General features: G+C 34.3%; 1 protein-coding gene across 3 annotated transcripts in view; it reads left to right on the top strand.

Annotated features, from left to right (window-relative positions):
• The window catches only part of LOC138691722 (jerky protein homolog-like), a 61,081-nt gene that overhangs the window by 27,722 nt on the left and 14,874 nt on the right, over positions 1–18,485 (top strand). Inside the window, exons 1-2 of one of the 3 annotated variants that reach the window (XM_069814022.1) lie at positions 7,666–7,890; positions 17,876–17,973. In XM_069814022.1, the coding sequence (XP_069670123.1) occupies positions 17,881–17,973 (93 nt within the window). In that variant the 5' untranslated portion in view covers positions 7,666–7,890; positions 17,876–17,880. Of the gene's footprint in view, positions 1–7,665; positions 7,895–17,875; positions 17,974–18,485 lie in introns of those variants that run through there. The other 2 variants (XM_069814020.1, XM_069814021.1) reach the window with 2 other exon arrangements.

Genomic DNA, 18,485 nt, shown 5'->3' with positions numbered 1-18,485 from the left:
TATGTATTCTCCTGTTTTATAGATCTATTAAGGATGCTAAATAAATTAAAGGGATATGTAATATGTTCAAAGGTATGACAGGTTCATGTATCTTGGATCATACTCTCTTTTAAGTTGGAACACATAGAATATAGGTGGGAATGTAGCTGTAAAAACTGATAATCATATTTAAAATGTATTTGCTATCGTAAACCAGAGCAGGCTTCTCTGATCGAGATTTTATTTCCTGGAGGAGCAATAACTGCTTCAACAGCTTTCTTCAAGGCATCCGGATCAATTGGGGACCTCTTAACTCAAGACTTACTTATTGACATGATCTTAAAATAAAAGAAAAACAAAAACCGATAGTATCTTGTACCTTGGAACATGTTCCATGGTACAAAATGTTTTGTGTTCAAAGGTACAAGAGGGTGCACGTTTAAACAAATATGGCTCCCAAAACTAGAGATTCGAATAAAGCATGGAAATTAAAATATGTTATTACTCACCACATGTTAGGGAACACACCATACTTGAAAGATATTAACAAATACAATCTGGTTTTGTGTTAGAAAACATATATCAATGAACGAAATGTTTACTTTTGGTACTAAGAAAACTTATTTTGTCTACAGAACTCACACTTTGCAGTAAATCAAACTGAAACTATGACCGGAGCTATTAGCGGCTTTCTCTACAATCTACTTCACGTTGAGTCCTCTAGGTAGTAGCAAAAATTAAACAACAAAAAATGTTCAGAGGTACACTATGCTAATGGTACGACAGTCTCCCCTATTGCTTGTTTTTAGATTTGAAGATTTTTAGGTAAAGGCGCAAATAGCCAGAGTAGCTGACACGCCCATTTAAACCCCACTAACAAACTAACTAACCAATGCGGGTTTGTCAAGTTATGAGCCATTCTGTAAGTCGGGGGATTATGACACACGTATCCTTAAACTCTATGTCCTCTGCAGCACTACTGACAGCCATATTTATAGAGAAGTTTGACAACCTTTTCGATATGTTTAATTATAACCATTTGAATGGTCCCAAGATGTTTTGTAAGGCAATCAAAGAAAATTCTCTCCATTGGGAATTTTTAGAAAGAATGACAAAATATTTCAACGATCTAACATTCTTAAACAAAACCAAAAGCGTAAAAGGCTGGCTGTTGAATATCAGTGGTCTAATGCAATTATGGAGTGATTTAAAGGAAAATTATAAGTTTTAGTTTCTGCTTACGCGACATCTCACCCAAGATTGTGTTGAAAACGTTTTTTTCTTTTCTAAGGTCAAAGAGTTGGAATAATGTTACTGCAGTCTGTTTCAAATTTAGATACACTCTCAATTTGCAACCAACTTCTCTCTCTTTCTGAAGATGGCAACTATGAGTTTGATCTCGATACTTAATTATTGAAAAAAAGAAGACTTTAAGAAATCTACACGTAATTTACGGTTAGTAGATATTAATAATCGTAATCAGTTCAATCTTTCAGGAGTGAAAGACAGTGTACATGTTCAAAACTTGGATCTTGCGCAGGATAACAGCCATCATTATGTGGCAGGATGGGTGTGTAGCAGAGGCGTGCAGTAGAGTGACGTGAAGGGAAGCAGTGTTTGTATGTATGCCATTGCTCGACTGGGCTTCGATGCTTATTGCCTACATACAGTGTTTCCATGGAATTGCTTCCCTGAAAACGTCACCACCGCACGCCACTGGTGTGTAGTACACTGGTACATGAAGACTGTAAGAAACAACTTGCTTCGAATGAGGAAGCATTCAGTTTAGAGGACATACATATTTCCATGAAAAGATACGACAATGCTGAAATGCTATACCCAAATAAGGACGCTAAGATCTTAACTAAAAAAATGTGTTGAATATTTAATGAATACTTTATTGAATTTTTTAATACCTTACGTCACACAGTGATAGAGAAAATGGTGTGTCTAGTTGGTAAGCCAGTTGAATTGAAAATTTGTAATCAATGTTTTAAAATGTATGTAAATAGGTTTTTCAGTGTTATGATAAACTGTTTTGTAAAAAGTATAAATGATGTTTGTGGAAGACACGATGGCCGTAAAAAGGCAAAAAAAAAAAAAAAAAAAAAAAAAAAAAAAGTAAAATGTAATCCATATGTAAATTTGTAGTACCGGCAAATGATTAAAGTGTTCTTATGCTTGCCAACATGTTCATATAACTACAGGCTTCGCTTAAATAAAATTATATACAGTTCACAGTGAATTCTCAAAAAATTTAATGTACGGAATTAATTTAATTTTTTACATTTAATTTCATCATATATACATGTACGTAGATATCTCCACACCGAAAAGAGCAGAGCTCAATAATTTATTATCAAATATGTCTCCTAGATAATGTGAATTAATTTTTGCTTGTAATGGAAGTCCGTTAAACTTTATATTTATGTTAAGTGGTTTAGTAGCATTCGTATATATTTGATACTTAGTTATGTCTGCATTTACTTTCATTAAGATAATAGAGCACCAATTTAGTCATAGTTGTGTTAATTTGGGTTTCGAATAATTTGAGCTTGTTCTTTGGTTTTGAAACCCAGGTTACGAGATAAGCAGCAAATAATGCACACTCTAATTATTTGCCCAAATATTCTGGAAAATAGATGATAAATATATTAATTGGAACAACTGGATAATATGCACAGTAGAGAAATAATCGACGTTACTTGCTGGCCACTAACTGGGCCGTACCAAGCAGTGTCAAACAGAAGACAATCGAAATGGTGGTAGTAAAATTCGCAACTATATTCTTAAATAAATCACTCCATTGGTCAAGTGCAAGGTTTATGCCTTACAACGACGATGTTTTGAATTCACTAATAGAAGATGCATAGGCGTATGTAGTAAGATCTTAAAGTTGATTATGACAACGAAATAAAGGGGAAAAAAGTGTGTTTCACGGAATATCATTTACGTAACGGAAAGTAAATTTCCGGTTAATGTTCACCGAAGCGTTAAGTAAGTTAGAACACAAAGAAATTTGCCTCAGATATCAGCTGAATGGTACATCAGTGCCATAAGTGAACAGTTGTAAATATCTAGGTATATATTTAAGTAACAAATTGGGTTGGGAGGAACAAATCACTAATACCACAAGGAAAGCCTGGAAAGCACTACATTTCTCTATGCGTTTTCTGAAGAAATCTAACCGAAGGCGAAAAGAATTAGCGTACAAGACCCTTGTTCGCCCAATCATGGCATATGGAGCAGTAGAGTGGGATCCGTACAGACAAAACCAAATCGATTCAATAGAAAAGGTCCAATGCAAGCAGCAAAATATGTCAAAATGGGAAAGGGACATGCTGAAGAGATTGTAAAAGACTTAGGGTGGGAATTTCTCAAATCAAGGCGACGAAAAACCAGACTCACCTCATTGTTTAAGGCACAAATGAGACACAAGGCATGGACCGACATCAATGCTAGATTAGCAACACTGTCATACTTAGGCATGGCAGATCATATTAGGAGTTTAAATGCACAAAACAGAGAACGGACGTGGCAAAATTTTCCTTTGTTAACCACACAATAGTAGACTGGAACAGCTTACCTGCGGCAATCTTTCAGTTCAGGGTGGTCCTCTCAAAATCAATACAGGTTGGGAAGATTAGACTGAAAATGTAATTGTAGGTGCAGTGTAATAACGTAAGTTGTTATGTAAATAATTAAGTTGATATGTAATTAATTAAGATGATATGTAATTTAGTTATGTAAATAAATTAAGGCGATATGTAATTAATTAAGATGATATGTAATTAAGTTGATAGTAATTAATTAAAGTGATATGTAATTACTTAAATTGGTAATAGCTGGGTGATATAGAAGTCCTTATAAGTTAGGTTTACTTTTGCTTATTGTTGACGTTATTATAGAATAGTTTTTATTTATAGTCCTAGGTTCATTGCATCTATTTATTTATAGTTAGGAATAAAATTATGTTTACTTTATTTTATATTATATTTTTATTGCTGTAATTATTGTATTATTGTATATTATATATCATTGCCACCGGGTGTATACCCAATTGTACTTAGTGTTAATAAATACATACATACAAGTACATAATTATGACGGCGTTGCAGTCGTATTTGTAGCCTAGAGAAAATACCTAACCCTTTACGAAAAAAAGAAAATTTTAGGGGCCATTAAAATTATTCAGCACTTTAATTATATTACTGTTTATCAATATTACGAAACATAAACTGGCATAAAGGCCATGACCGACTAGAAACATCGATACCGAAGAGATAAACCCATTCGGCCGTGATGAAACAAAACCTAACCAATCTTAAAGAGTGACACAATATAAAATTCACTTCCTCCTTGCTAATTGTCAGCCAATAAGGGAAGAAGGCGTTACTTACGTAAATTTTCATTGAAATAGAATATTTTTACATTTTGTATATGGTACTTAATAATAAGTACAAAAGTAGCAGTCATTATTATATGGTAAGGTAAACAGCATGCTGAAGAGTATTGTTTGCAGAGTTTGAAAATGTTTGAGTCACCGCAATATAACAAATGTAAGACTTCTTAATTGTGGTTTGTTTTATACTATTGTAAAGTATGGGAAAATATGATTTGAAGTAGAAAAATCAGTCAGAGAATTTTTTTTTTCTTCAAAACATAAGTGGGTAGTCGCAGTGTATACAATCATCTAAATAGATTATGCTTTATGTAACGTGGCATGTACATAAATATTATTTGTCTTCAAAAACCTAACAGTGTTTGAAAAAAACGCATTTACAGTATTGTTTTGATTGGTTTCATTTACTTAAGTGACAGACTAAAGTGTTTAGTCAGTTGTCTCCAGTCTTTTCAAATGAATTTTTGTAACAGAAATAGGGACCCACTTAACGTAAAGAAACGAATGTGTCGCTAGCTTTCCACTAATTGATCTAGATATTATTGACAACAGTGTTGTTTCGGTTTCGAGCTGTACATGAATCAGTGAAAATATACAGCTTTCTCACACTCGGAGCACGTAATGTTTAATAAAACGACCCAAAAAGGAAACAATTTTCATGGGAATACAATGAAACAGCGATGTGGAAGTGAGAGCAGGTGGAGATATGTATACTTGTATTGTTCTGGAAGTCAGCCGCGATCACTACTGTACAAGTATGTGTTGAAAGTCAGAACATCATTATTTATTCATGCCTTTGTGATGTTTTGATTATCATCATTCGAGAAATATGTTTGAAAATGAGAATTTTTGTGCTGTTCTCAATGGCATATGAAAACTTATGACAAGACGATTCCAGTGATACCCATAACTCATATACCGTCAAAATGTGAAATTGTGCTATTTTGGAATTCATGGTTTCATTTATTTATTTAAAATGTCTATTCCCTCTTCCCTAGTTAGGCCTACTCAGAGCTAGAGGGACATGTTTTATTGTTAGGCATTCTAGCTTGTATATGTTGACATCTGTGTGAAAGGTTACAGTCATGACACACTCGATTCTTCGTCTCTTCCCACCCTCATGACTGTTGATTTTGTGTTCAAATAATTCCATTCTGTCTACCGTTGCTTACGAGATTACACAAGCTGGCGCATAGCACGATCGAGAGTAGGTCTCTGTGAGTCATGACAATTTCTGCCGCTAGGTTTGCCTCGCTGCCCTAAGAAATGATAAATAGTACCATTACAAAGCATTATGTATCGTGAAAATAGTTCGATTAATTGTGCATTACTGATTGAGTACGAATATTATAAATATGCCAAGCATATTACAGTGTTATTTGAAGTTTGTTCAGCTATCTTTATAATTTGCTTTTTAAATTACATATTGTCTGTCTTAGTTTTCCAATAAGCTGATTTTGTTTCCTAATTGTCCTAGTAATTTTTTTACGTTTTTTTTACTTTCAATTAAGCACTGTGTGGCTATAGTTTTTTTATGTGCTTCATAGATTTCTTCAATTGAAACATTTGTTTCATTGAAAGCTGATGTACTATGTTCAACATTGGGTTTATTTTTATTAGCAGGATGGATGTTATTCACCACTTCTGTTATCCTTCTTTTGTTGCGTCTACTTATGTTTGAAACATTTTGTTTATGTTTTGGAAAATCATCAAAGACGGATGGTACCACATTAGGAAGCAAACGTTTTAATGTGCTAATGCTAAAATCAGCTTCTTTGAAATGTCTCCTGCAAACACGCGATTTCTTGTTTGGTGTCCAAAGAGTCCTTGGTTTGTCCCCTTCGCGAGAAATGGCTACAGACCACTTCTTTCTTAGTCCTTCATCTTGTGGAAAACAATGAAACGAAAAATCACATTCTTTATTCTGGTTCGATTTGCACAATGGCACACAGCAGTAAACCATTTCAATCACACAAATTACAGGCTAACTTCCTAATTTAATAAATGCTAATTCAAAATATATTTACACGCACTAAAATACTACAGCGTTTACTATTACTATGCTCAATAGATTAATCAGTAGGCCTATATAAATGTTTTCACCACTGCAAGAAAAAATCGCGCAATAATTATACTTCTCAGTTATTGTGACGTTCGTATTTTTTTAAAAAAGAGAGGGAAAAGTTAGGGCTTCTTGCAAATGCTTAATTATGAATTCAAGGAAATTAAAGATAATGCAGTATCTTAATTAGCTGCAATATCTTATTTAATAACAATATTAATAATATTAGGTGAAAAGGGTAGGCTATACTGCTTATATGTAAGATGTCAAGTTAATTTATTTCCGGAAATGTTTGGTGTATGAACTGAAGTACAGGGCAGACCGTCTCTCAGTTTATGTGTAATATGTTTTAATATCAAGAATGACGGCCTTTTATTGTAATATAATAGAGGAGTAGAAGTTTGGAAATTACGTCTATTGTCCATAAAATATTGTATGAAGCATTTAATAAGCAATGGCGAGTCCTTTAAATGTCCCAAATGTCAATGTCATTTAAGTGTTCTGCTATGAATATTTAGGGCAGAACAGCGCTCCGAGCGGCGGAATTGGTATTACGAGGGAACCACTTCAGACTCGTTTTTCAAGCGCTATGCGCCAGCTTGTGTAATCCAACGAGCACAGAATGCTCGTTGGTGTAATCTCGTAAGCAACGCTGTCTACACACCGCCAAGGGTGAATGTTGGTCTAGTTATCTCAAAACGTCTTTGCAACGTCATTTCCCCTTACATTAGTAATAGGCTACCGGTACCTTGCTACTGCATAGGGTTACACAGTAATGAAATATACGTAATATTCGGAAACATCATTTGAAAAAAAATCATGGACTATCAACTATAAAATACACTATAAAGCACAATATAAAGATACGTCGTTTTTCTCTTTCTACAATTTTTTATTCAATTTAAATGATTTTTTTTTCCACTAACTGGAATATGTAGCCTACCGTACAACTTTAAACATTTTTTTTTAAATTTTATTTTTCATTTGTTCTGAAGGCAAGGCTCGGAACCTAATATTAGCAGAGTGGGATTGATTGTGAAGCATTGGTTAAGTGATTTTTGTAATATTTGAGGACAAATGAAACCCGAGAAAAATCTCTGCATTATTCATTTCAAATTCCTTCGCAGGGATAGAACCAAGGTCGCCACGGTGGAAATCAGAGAGACTAACCACTCCGCCAAGGGTGAAAGTTTATTGTCATAATTTTTCAGATCCGAGTTTTGTTATATTTTTGTATAGCGTATTCAGAGCGATTGGATATACATAACTCGTTGAAATGAGTGACTGATTACGTCATCTCTATTCACATCTTGGATCACGGCTGTCTTGATCACAGTATCGCAGAGCTGAATATGCAGTGGAATCGTTGTGCTATTATAATAATGGTGTTATCGTACTAATGTATGAGTTGCCGAAAATACTAATGCATAACGCTGATATTTAACACGTATGTAAGTACATTTATAATACACCATAATCTCTACCGCATTGTTTGTTTATTTTAATGAGCTACAATTGCTAGGAAAACATTTTGTTAATAAACTGTAATGATGTAGGATGCGTTATGTAATACGTAGACGAACACATTAATTTCTCTATAAAAGTTTACAATGTTACTTGTAACCACGAATTGTTCAATAATTTATGGTAATTATAAACGACAGCGCTTAATTTACCATTAATTGTATTACTTGAATGGAGGCCGTTTCACCATTTCTCTTCCCCATCATCGGTATGTTATTCCATGTGAGATCAACACACTGATTCTGGCTGATGTTCTCGGATTTTAATAAAACTTGGAACATGAAGTGATGTTACATTAGTTGTGAATAGAAATCACGAGAATTCCTAAAATGTTTTCGAGGTTAGACGCGCTAACCATTACTCCACGGGTGGGGACTGCATAAGATAGAAAAACGTAGTACTTTTGTAGTATAAAATATTTTTTTTTTTTTTAGTATTTATAATTTATTCGTTTTTTGAGATAATGTACAGATATGAGAATTACTTGCTAGGAAACGGACTCTGACAAAATTGGCAATACTGCAATCATGTGATTTAAAAATAGTGAGGAGGAATCCAGGTTATTGTTGGATGCAGACTTGTTTTAAGAAATTTTATTATCAACTTCATAGCTTAAGTTGATAAGTTTTGTTTATGTAATTCACGGATATTCATGTAGTATTGTGTAACTGTATTGTTCCACACCTAATATTAAATGTATTTATATCGCTAAAGAACGATAACTGAATATAAATATTTTGAATATTATTTGTATGGCTGAAGAAAGATAACAATATAAATAACTTCGATATTATTTATACATGATCACTAAAGAACGATAGCAGAATATAAATAATAAATATCGGTTTGTTTAATGTAAGATATTATAATTGATTATTTAAATAAAATGACCTATTTTAAAAAGAAAAATGGTTAGTTATATTATAATAATTATTTACATAAAATACAGATTAGGCTATTTATATCGCGAAAGAACATAACAGAATATAAATAACTTAAATATTATTTATAACGCTGAAGAACGAAAGCAAATTATAAATGATAACTTCATATTATTTATATTGCTAAAGAACGATAACAGAATGTAAATAACGTGAATATTATTTATATCGTTAAAGAACGATAACAGAATACAAATGATTACTTGAATATTATTTATATCGGTAAAGAACGATAACAGAATACAAAAAATTAGAACATGAATATTATTTATACCGCTAAAAGAACGATAACAAAATATAAATAACTTGAATATTGTCTATATCGATAAAGATCGATAACAGTATATAAATGATAATTTGAATATTATTTATACCGCTAAACAACGATTAAAATATTAAATTAAAACTTGAACAAGGCGAGCGCTCTACCTCTGGTCTACGAGACGCAGCTACGGAACAATTCCATGGTTCCGGAACTGCTTCTACAAGGACATGCATCGTGTAACATAGCCGTGATCCGAAGTGGACTTAAAAATATTCGTTGTTCAGGAGTGCGGCCAATTTTTTTGTTGTTTTTTTTTTTTTTTTACAACTATACACTCACCGCTAACAAATGCTTTTGTGACGTACGTATATAAGGTACGAATGAAACTGTCTGGTTTAATTTCAGCGAAATAAAATAACTCCGTAAATTTAACTTTCGTCATATCGGCTCAAGAACGGGGCTAAAGCTCCCAAAGCCGCTTCCTCGAGTCGCCTGTGTTTCTAGAGACAAGTTTCCATGCTGATCCCCACTTTATGTGAGGAGAGTGAAACGAAAATATCTGTATCTATGGTTTCACTATGAGCTGTATAGAGAAATAATTCCCGTTTTCATTCATATTATCTTTCACTTATTACATCTATTTTCAACACCTGTTCCTTTTCCTTAGAAGAAGTTATTGGGGATCATCAGTGTGGTTTTAGGCGTCATAGATCAACTATTGATCAGATATTTTTTATTCGACAGATAATGGAGAAAAAATGGGAGTATAAGTGTACAGTGCATCAGTTATTCATATATTTCAAAAAGGCATATGACTCGGTTAAGAGAGAAGTTTTATATGATATTCTTATTGAATTTGGTATTCCCAAGTAACTAGTTCCATTAAATAAAATGTATCTCAGTGAAACATACAGCAGAGTTCATATAGGTCAGTTTCTGTCAGATGCGTTTCCAATTCACTGTGGGCTAAAGCAAGGAGATGCACTATCACCTATACTTTTTAGTTTTGCCCTAGATTATGCCATTAGGAAAGTCCAGAATAACAGAGAGGGTTTAGAATTGAATGGGTTACATCAGCTGCTTGTTTATGCGGATGACGTGAATATGTTAGGAAAAAATCCACAAACGATTCAGGAAAATACGGGAATTTTACTAGAAGTAAGCAAAGAAATAGGTTTGGAAGTAAATCCCGAAAAGACGAAGTATATGATTGTATGAAATGGAAATATAAAAATTGGAAATTTATCCTTTGAAAAGGCGAAAAAATTCAAATACCTAGGAGCAACAGTAACAAATATAAATGATACTCGGGAGGAAATTAAACACAGAATAAATATGGGAAATGCCTGTTATTATTCGGTACAGAAGCTTTTATCAAACAGTCTGTTGTCAAAAAATATGAAAGTTAGAATTTATAAAACAGTTATATTACCGGTTGTTCTATAAGGTTGTGAAACTTGGACTCTCACTTTGAGAGAGGAACATAGGTTAAGGGTGTTTGAGAATAAGGTGCTTAGGAAAATACTTGGGACTAAGAGAGATGAAGTTACAGGAGAATGGAGAAAATTACATAACACAGAACTGCACGTATTGTTTTCTTCACCTGACACAATTAGGAACATTAAATCCAGACGTTTGAGATGGGCAGGGCATGTAGCACGTATGGGCGAATCCAGAAATGCATATAGAGTGTTAGTAGGGAGGCCGGAGGGAATAAGACCTTTGGCGAGGCCGAGACGTAGATGGGAGGATAATATTAAAATGGATATGAGGGAAGTGGGATATGATGATAGAGCCTGGATTAATCTTGCTCAGGCTTATGTGAGGGCGGCAATGAACCTCCGGGTTCCTTAAAAGCCAATAAGTAAGTAAGTATGGCTTCTTTTTTAGAATATGTGTTATGTATTTCTTCGGGTTTCGCTGTGCTCAGTTAAGTGAGTAAATGTTGAAATATATGAGGCACTGCTTCGTTTAGAATAGGTACCTAAGAAATAAATTTGTAAATGTGCCAGCAGGTTGTGTATAGTTGTTATAAAGAATCACATCTTTTGCGTCAAAATGGTTGATGCAGACAGCTAATGTAGAGATAGGAACTCAATTTTTTCGATGTACTGCACGATTCCATGCTTCTCATCTTTGGGGAATGAAAACGATGTTACAGGTTTGCCTGATTTTAATTTGTTATTGTAATTAGTCTTGCATTCGGGAACAGAGCACCATCAATGTATCTAAAATGGAATGAAACTTTAACGATAAAAATGTCAAAAATAAAATCTCAATATTTTTAGGTTAGGTAAGTTAAGGACATAAAAAATATAGTTCTTTGCAATTCTTACCGTTATATTTTTCCCGTTGTAGCAACAGGTAAAAAAAATAAGCAGCTGTTAAAAACAATATCCAACTTTAAAAAGACTAATGGCCGGTTTGTCCAAGTATTGTTAGAAGACTTAACGACTGTTAAACCTTCAACAGTTTGTTAAATACAGTTTTTCCATTTGTTCAACACCAGTTTGGCTTAACAGATTCTTTACCGTTTCTTAACTTTAAGTGTAGGATTTCAGGCCGTTAACTCATTTAACAAACAGTTAAACATGGCGGATAACACCACAGCTGTTCAGACAAAAGTTGTGAAAGTAACATGTTATGTTTCTCTTTGAGGAATGTTTAGAGTAAGGGACGGTTTCACCAAGCTTCAGTAAATCAGTCCAAATGAAACATTAACTAGTACTGAACACTGAAATATTTACACGATTACGTTTGTATGTGAGCTGTGTCCGTAGATTTCAAGCCTAGCAGCTATATGTACCTCGTCGCGCTGGTTACGTCATGGTACCCAGATGGAGTAGTCAGTAGTGTGTTGGCTTGCCATCTCAGGGGCCCGTGTTCGGTTCTCGGCGATAACTTTTTTTTTTTATTAACGTAACTAATTTTTATACATGTTACCTTTCTTCATTTTTATAATTTTGTGTAGTGGAACTTATTATTTCGCAACTCTGGCTCCACTAGGAGAATTTAAAAAAACTCTTGGGAGATCAATTTTCTTCCCGAAATAAACAAAGATAAACAAACAAATTAAGAAAAATAAAAGAAATACACATGTGGATCTAATACATTGTCCACATGCCATCGGCGTCTATCACTGCCTGGTATTTTCGGGGCATTGAGTCCACCAGATCGCGGAAATAGTTCTGGCCCTTAGCGAAATCTTCCCAGGTAACCAGAACTTGATCCCAGAACTGATCTGGATTTTGAGGTGGGATGTCTCGATATTTGTCAGTCCTCTTTTTCATGCTTTTCCGTGAACCGTCTTTGAACGTTTATGGCGGTGTGCGCGGGGTGATTATCCTGCTGGAAAATTAAATTTCCATCAGAAAGAAAACGATTATAAGTTCCAAGAATCCAGCTCTTTCGCTTCTGTTTTAAAGCCAGTGCAAACATATCTTATCGCTAGCTATAATATAATTCTAATAAATGAAAGTTAATATACCAATTAAGTTTTGTTATGTTTGAATGCACATTATGTATTAATTTACTAATATTTCTTAGGTACCAGTATGTAGTTATAATAATCACTTTCATGTCTTAAAATAAAACTCAGTTGTATGTTACCTAGTTGAAATAGACCACTTGTTTCAATTCACTAGCTACTATTAACTCTAGATTCTATGTTACTAGCTCTTCAACTATAGCCGATGTCAATAGTGCTTCAAAATACGCAGTGAGTAAATAATAAAATGTTTCAGCAGCAATTGCTTCTTTAGGACGAAATTACATATAATTTATACATGAACCTAAATTAGAGAATTTTATATGATACGGAATTCTCCTCGGGGTTTTCTGTACAGTTGACTACACACACATTCGTGTAATTATTGTTACCTGGTGGTCATAATGCTGAGATTTTTCTAAACAGAAATTCATATTTAGCATTATAAAATGTAACCATACATAATAATTATTATTATTATTCAATAGCAGTCAATGCAACTTTCATTTATCAATTCTCTGTACTGTATGAATCATGGCTACTGTAATAGGTTACGATTTTACACATGTTTCATGACTTACTCCATAGTACAGAATTTAAATAATAATATCAGCCAATAAGAAGTTGTCTTATAAATATATGCAAAATCATTACCAACTACTGTTGAGTAGTTAGAATAGTATTAACGACAGTTAAAGTTAAGTGTTGGTTATTTTAAACAAAATTATGTTGGAAAAATGGAAAATATCTTAACAAAACGTTAAAAATAAACCAGCGGAACAACTGGATAATACGCACGGCAGACCAATATCGATAGTCGACTCTACTCGCTGGCCACTAGTCACCGGGCCGTACCGAGCCGTATCAAACAAAATATAATCGAAATGGTGGTAGTCAAATTCGCGACTATATTCTTAAATAATTCACTCCATTAGTCAAGTTCAAGGTTTTATGTAGTACAACGGCGGTTTTTTGAATGCATTAAAAGAAAATGAAGATGTAATGAGATAATAAACTAGGTTATCACAAGGAAATTAACAGGATAAAGGTGTGTTTCACGGAATACAATTAAAATGACGGAAAGTAAATTTCCGGTTAATGTTCGCCAAAGCGTAAAGTACGTAATTATGACGGCGTTGCTGTTTTATTTCTGGCCTATAGAAAAATACTTAGCCGTTTACGAAAAAAAAAATTTAAGGACCATGAAATTATTCACCGCTTTCATTATAGGCCTATTATTTTTTAACCAAAGCTAATCTAACCTAACCTAACCTAACCTATCCTAACCTAACCTATCCTAACCCAACCTAATTTATTCTAAACTAACCTAACCCAACCTAACCTATCCTAACCTAACCTATCCTAATCTAACCCAACCTATCCTATCCTAACCTATCCTATCCTAACCTAATCTATCCTAACCTAACCTATCCTAACCCAACCTAACCTATCCTATCCTAACCCAACCTAACCTATCCTAACCTAACCTTACCCAACCCAACCCAACCAAACTTAACCTAACCCAACCTAACCTAACCTTCTCCCATTCCTCGACCTCATATCACTTATCACATGCGGCTCGCGACAGGATATTGCCTGTCTGCGCATGCGCGGACTTGGCTAATAAAAACCTAAACTAACCAAACCTAACCTTCGTATATCCAAGGTCTGTAACCGGAACAAGAAGGGATCCCAATCATTTAATCTTCAATGTACACGCGAAAATAATTTCAAGGATCACGCTTCCACTGCATGAGAGGTCCGCGCATGCGCTACAGCAAAACTGTTTCTGTCGCGAGCCTCTCATCTAAGCCACTCGTCATAATTTACCCGCAATATTTGCGCAAATACACCTTGTACCTAACAGTGGTGCTTAACATTTAATAAAAAAAAACAAATATAGCAAAACTGTTTTGTCTCGAAACTCTCATCTAAGTCATGTAATAAGTTTCAAACAATTATAAAATACGATAATTTGGTCCAGGGAGCATCCGTTTTTGATGCAAAGATAATTTGTTTGGCTTGTTTCTTAAATGAAATTACGAAATGGCGTTCCTGTGCTTAAGTCACGTAATCTACTTGCAATATATTTGCGCAAATATACCTTGTAGCTAACAGTGGTGCTATCTCTCAGTAATGTTCAGAACGAAGGAGGCACAGAAAGAAAATAAACAAATTTCTCTCTCTAATGACGCCACACACCAACATCGTGTTCTTATGTTGGCGAGATTGTGTATTTAGTAAAATTTGGCGCTAAACGTAACGGCACGGTTCAATGATACCGTGGGAATTCTCCAGTATAGCGAAACCAGCTGTTAATTTAACATTTGTTAAGCCAAATTAAACATAACTTGGAAAAACTGGCCATTAATCTTACTTAGGTGAAGCTTCAGTCATGTATTGCCAGTATAGGGAATTAAAAACAAACACTGAAAATACCTTAGTACCTGAAAATACCGCCCTAAATAGGTTCCTTACTTATATAGGAAAATCGTCGTACTTGAAGGAAGAAGGCGACCATACTCCGTTGTTGTGACGTTATTTGAGGTGGAGTGGAAGAATGATTGTAGTGTCGCCAACTGTGGTAACCATATTATCTTACACACTTAACAAAACCTAATCTAACCTAACCTAACGTAACGTGCTACACACGTATTGTTACATTCGTAAGGTTTAGCACACCTGTTGTAACATTCCTCACAGTTTGATTTCGTTTGCCGATATTGGCATCCTGCTACGCCTATAGGCTGGAACTCAAGAGACATCTAGTGGAAGTGAAGTGAAACTGCGGCTGTTAGTTCCGTTTCCGAAGTTATTTGTGTTATCTGCAAGAATTATTGTGTCATTGTAGTGATAATTGCATTTATATTGTACAATAAAAATTGAAATGTGTTCTAAATTGATTTCAGCGCCACAATCCCAGTGATAAACGTGTGACTATCCGTTAGGAGTCGGGTGGAAGTGGCCGTAGGGGACCGAAACTTGACCGTTACTTACTTACTTACTTATTACTGGCTTTTAAGGAACTGGGATCATTCTTCCACACCTGACTTTAAACTCGAGCTCAGAGTCAGACTCTGTCCAACGTTACCAAGTCTAACAGACTGCCTTGTTAATTTAAGATGCCAAATATATTCGTGAAACGCGGACAACACTATTTATGTTTACTCATAGCTCATAGTGAAAAGATTGTTGTGCTAATACACCGTTAGTTTAATTCTCTGCTATTGACTGATTGAATAAAATAAAATACGTATTCCTACTAAGAGTATAATAGTGACCTTGAATAGTGCATAATTATACTGTCACGCACTTCCTCATATATAAACACACCTGCACTCTAATTAACATACATTTGCCTAAAGTGTTTATGCGGGATAGGGATCTTAATATGTTAATAGGAAGTGTAATTCATACTGATATGCTCAGTAGCCTAATACTAAATGTATTTTATGTTCTTGTAAACCATTTAATTAGTTCAGCAGAAACTCGAAAATTTAACCATATATATATTACATATGAAGAGTCCACTGCAAGAATGATGGATGTCATTTGGAATACATTTCTCAGGAGAAGCAATTGAAAGTTTGAAATGCTTAGCGCTGAAAGCTTAACTGTGATTTTCCGATTATTACTGGACAGTGACTATCAGTGTTAATGCCATATAACAGTCTTGGTTCATTTTCGACAAGAAAGTGACATCCATCATTCTTACAGTGGACTCTTCATATAAGTATGTACAGACAGTACATCTCATTTGACGATATATGTCAGAGGGAGAACAATTTTATTGTTTCTATACATCTGAAGTCTGATTAGTATAATATGTTACTAGTGAGTAATGTATTCATTGGAGGGGAAAAGGGACTGGCTATGCTACTCCATTATCTCCTGGTTTAGTTGCCGCTTGAGTGTTGCCTTATTGGTGTCACTTTCAAACACCTGTCTTTGGACAGTTGACTGAATAAAAAATTTAAACACTGTCAATAAATGCTATCATTAGAGCCCGGATGTTTTGGTGTTTATAACAGTTAAAATAGGCAGGCAAAAAAGGCAATAAAACGTAAAAAAAAATGCAGAATAAATTTTGAAGAAGGCATTATAAACTTTAAAAAGACGTAATATATTTTAGTAATAAATTTAAATTATATTAACTTAACTCACATTTTTACTTCGTAGTTGACCATGTTTTTTTAAGTAGATTATTTTACGACGCTTTATCAACAGCTTAGGTTATTTAGCGTCTGAATGAGGTGAAGGTGATAATGCCTGCGAAATGAGTCCGGGGTCCAGCACTGAAAGTTACCCAGCATTTGCTCATATTGGGTTGAGGGAAAACCCCGGAAACCTGGTTTCGCGGCTAGACGCGCTAGCTGTTGCTCCACAGGTGTGGACTTGACTTTGTTGACTTATAAAATACTTTTTTTTCGTGACTAACTGTTTTTTCTCAAACCTTACATAACAAAACTATTGCATCTGTTGAAAACACATGGGCATCAAATGCACTAACGTAAGCATGAAGTTTACTTTTCAATGGTTTACTGAATTTAGGCATTCTAGCTAACCAATCTTATACCTTTTGTCACCTGACAGTAACTGGCTGTTCCTCACTCAAATTTCTTTCTCCTACAATAATAAAAACATGTGTAGCACAAAATTGTAACAGTAAGATTTGAAAATATGAAAGCAAACAATTGAAAATGTTACATGACAACTTCTATGAGAATGGGCTGAATATTTAAAATTATAAAGCTTATTCTTAGTATCGTGAAGACATGACAGTATTTTGTAACTGTGTATTATTGATCATTATTCATATTACACCAATAGCAATGTATTAAAACACGGTTATTAGCAGATTAAGTACCCAAATAAATTACTTTTATTTACTATTGTTAGTAAATTGAGTCATTGTTTCATATATTTAAATTTTATGCACATTATATTACAGGTAATTAGAAAATTGCAAATAAACAAGAAATATTGCTTTAAAATGGCAAGAAAATGCATTTATTATTGAATTTGTAAGAAACACCTGAAAAAGGCACTATAGGCAAAATACAAATTGGCCCTGTCACTTACTCAAATCACATTTATATGTATGAAAATAATGATTTACTTCCACCCAGTAAAAAAGGCATTTTGCCAAACATACTGGCTCTAGTTATCATCTTACATTCTGCAGATGTGCCAATCATTTAAATGTCTGTTACAGTCGTGATGGACGTGATCAAGACGGAAGCCGAAGTCGACCCGTTGGCTATACATTGGAGTGATAACACTGTTACAGATGAGAAGAAGCCCTTACCAGAGGTAAATTGAAAGTCTAATTTCTATGGTCCACTTGAATCACAATAATGTCATATACCTCCCAGTTTATAGTTAGCAGACTTACAGTATAACCATCATAGAGTAAGGCCCGTAACACGCTTTCAGAGTTTTTGCCAGCGAGAAATGTGTTGTGGATTCAAATGGACGTCCACATACTGGAGGAGATTCTCGTTCGAGGCAAAAACTTGGCGCGAGTTTCTCGCTGGAATCTGTAGCTCAGCGGATTTTCTTGACACATTTATCAAAGATGTTTGACATTTATACTCTTTATGACGATTGAATGCAAAAAAAGATATCACAGATGGCTATGAATTTGTATTGTTCTTATTTGAAAATGAGAAAAGGTGGCTGATAATTGCAGTCAGAAACTTATCAAACTTGTACGATGTCACCCATAGGCCTATTTATATGATACACGGGATGAAAATTATAAAAACACGAAACTTAATGAAGAAATCTGGAGACAAATATCAGATTATCTGAAAATAAATAAG

The sequence above is a fragment of the Periplaneta americana genome, chromosome 16 (genome assembly GCF_040183065.1).
Source record: "Periplaneta americana isolate PAMFEO1 chromosome 16, P.americana_PAMFEO1_priV1, whole genome shotgun sequence".
Lineage (NCBI taxonomy): Eukaryota > Metazoa > Arthropoda > Insecta > Blattodea > Blattidae > Periplaneta > Periplaneta americana.
The sequence above is the reverse complement of the archived record's forward strand: the minus strand, read 5'-3'. Positions and strand labels throughout refer to the sequence as shown.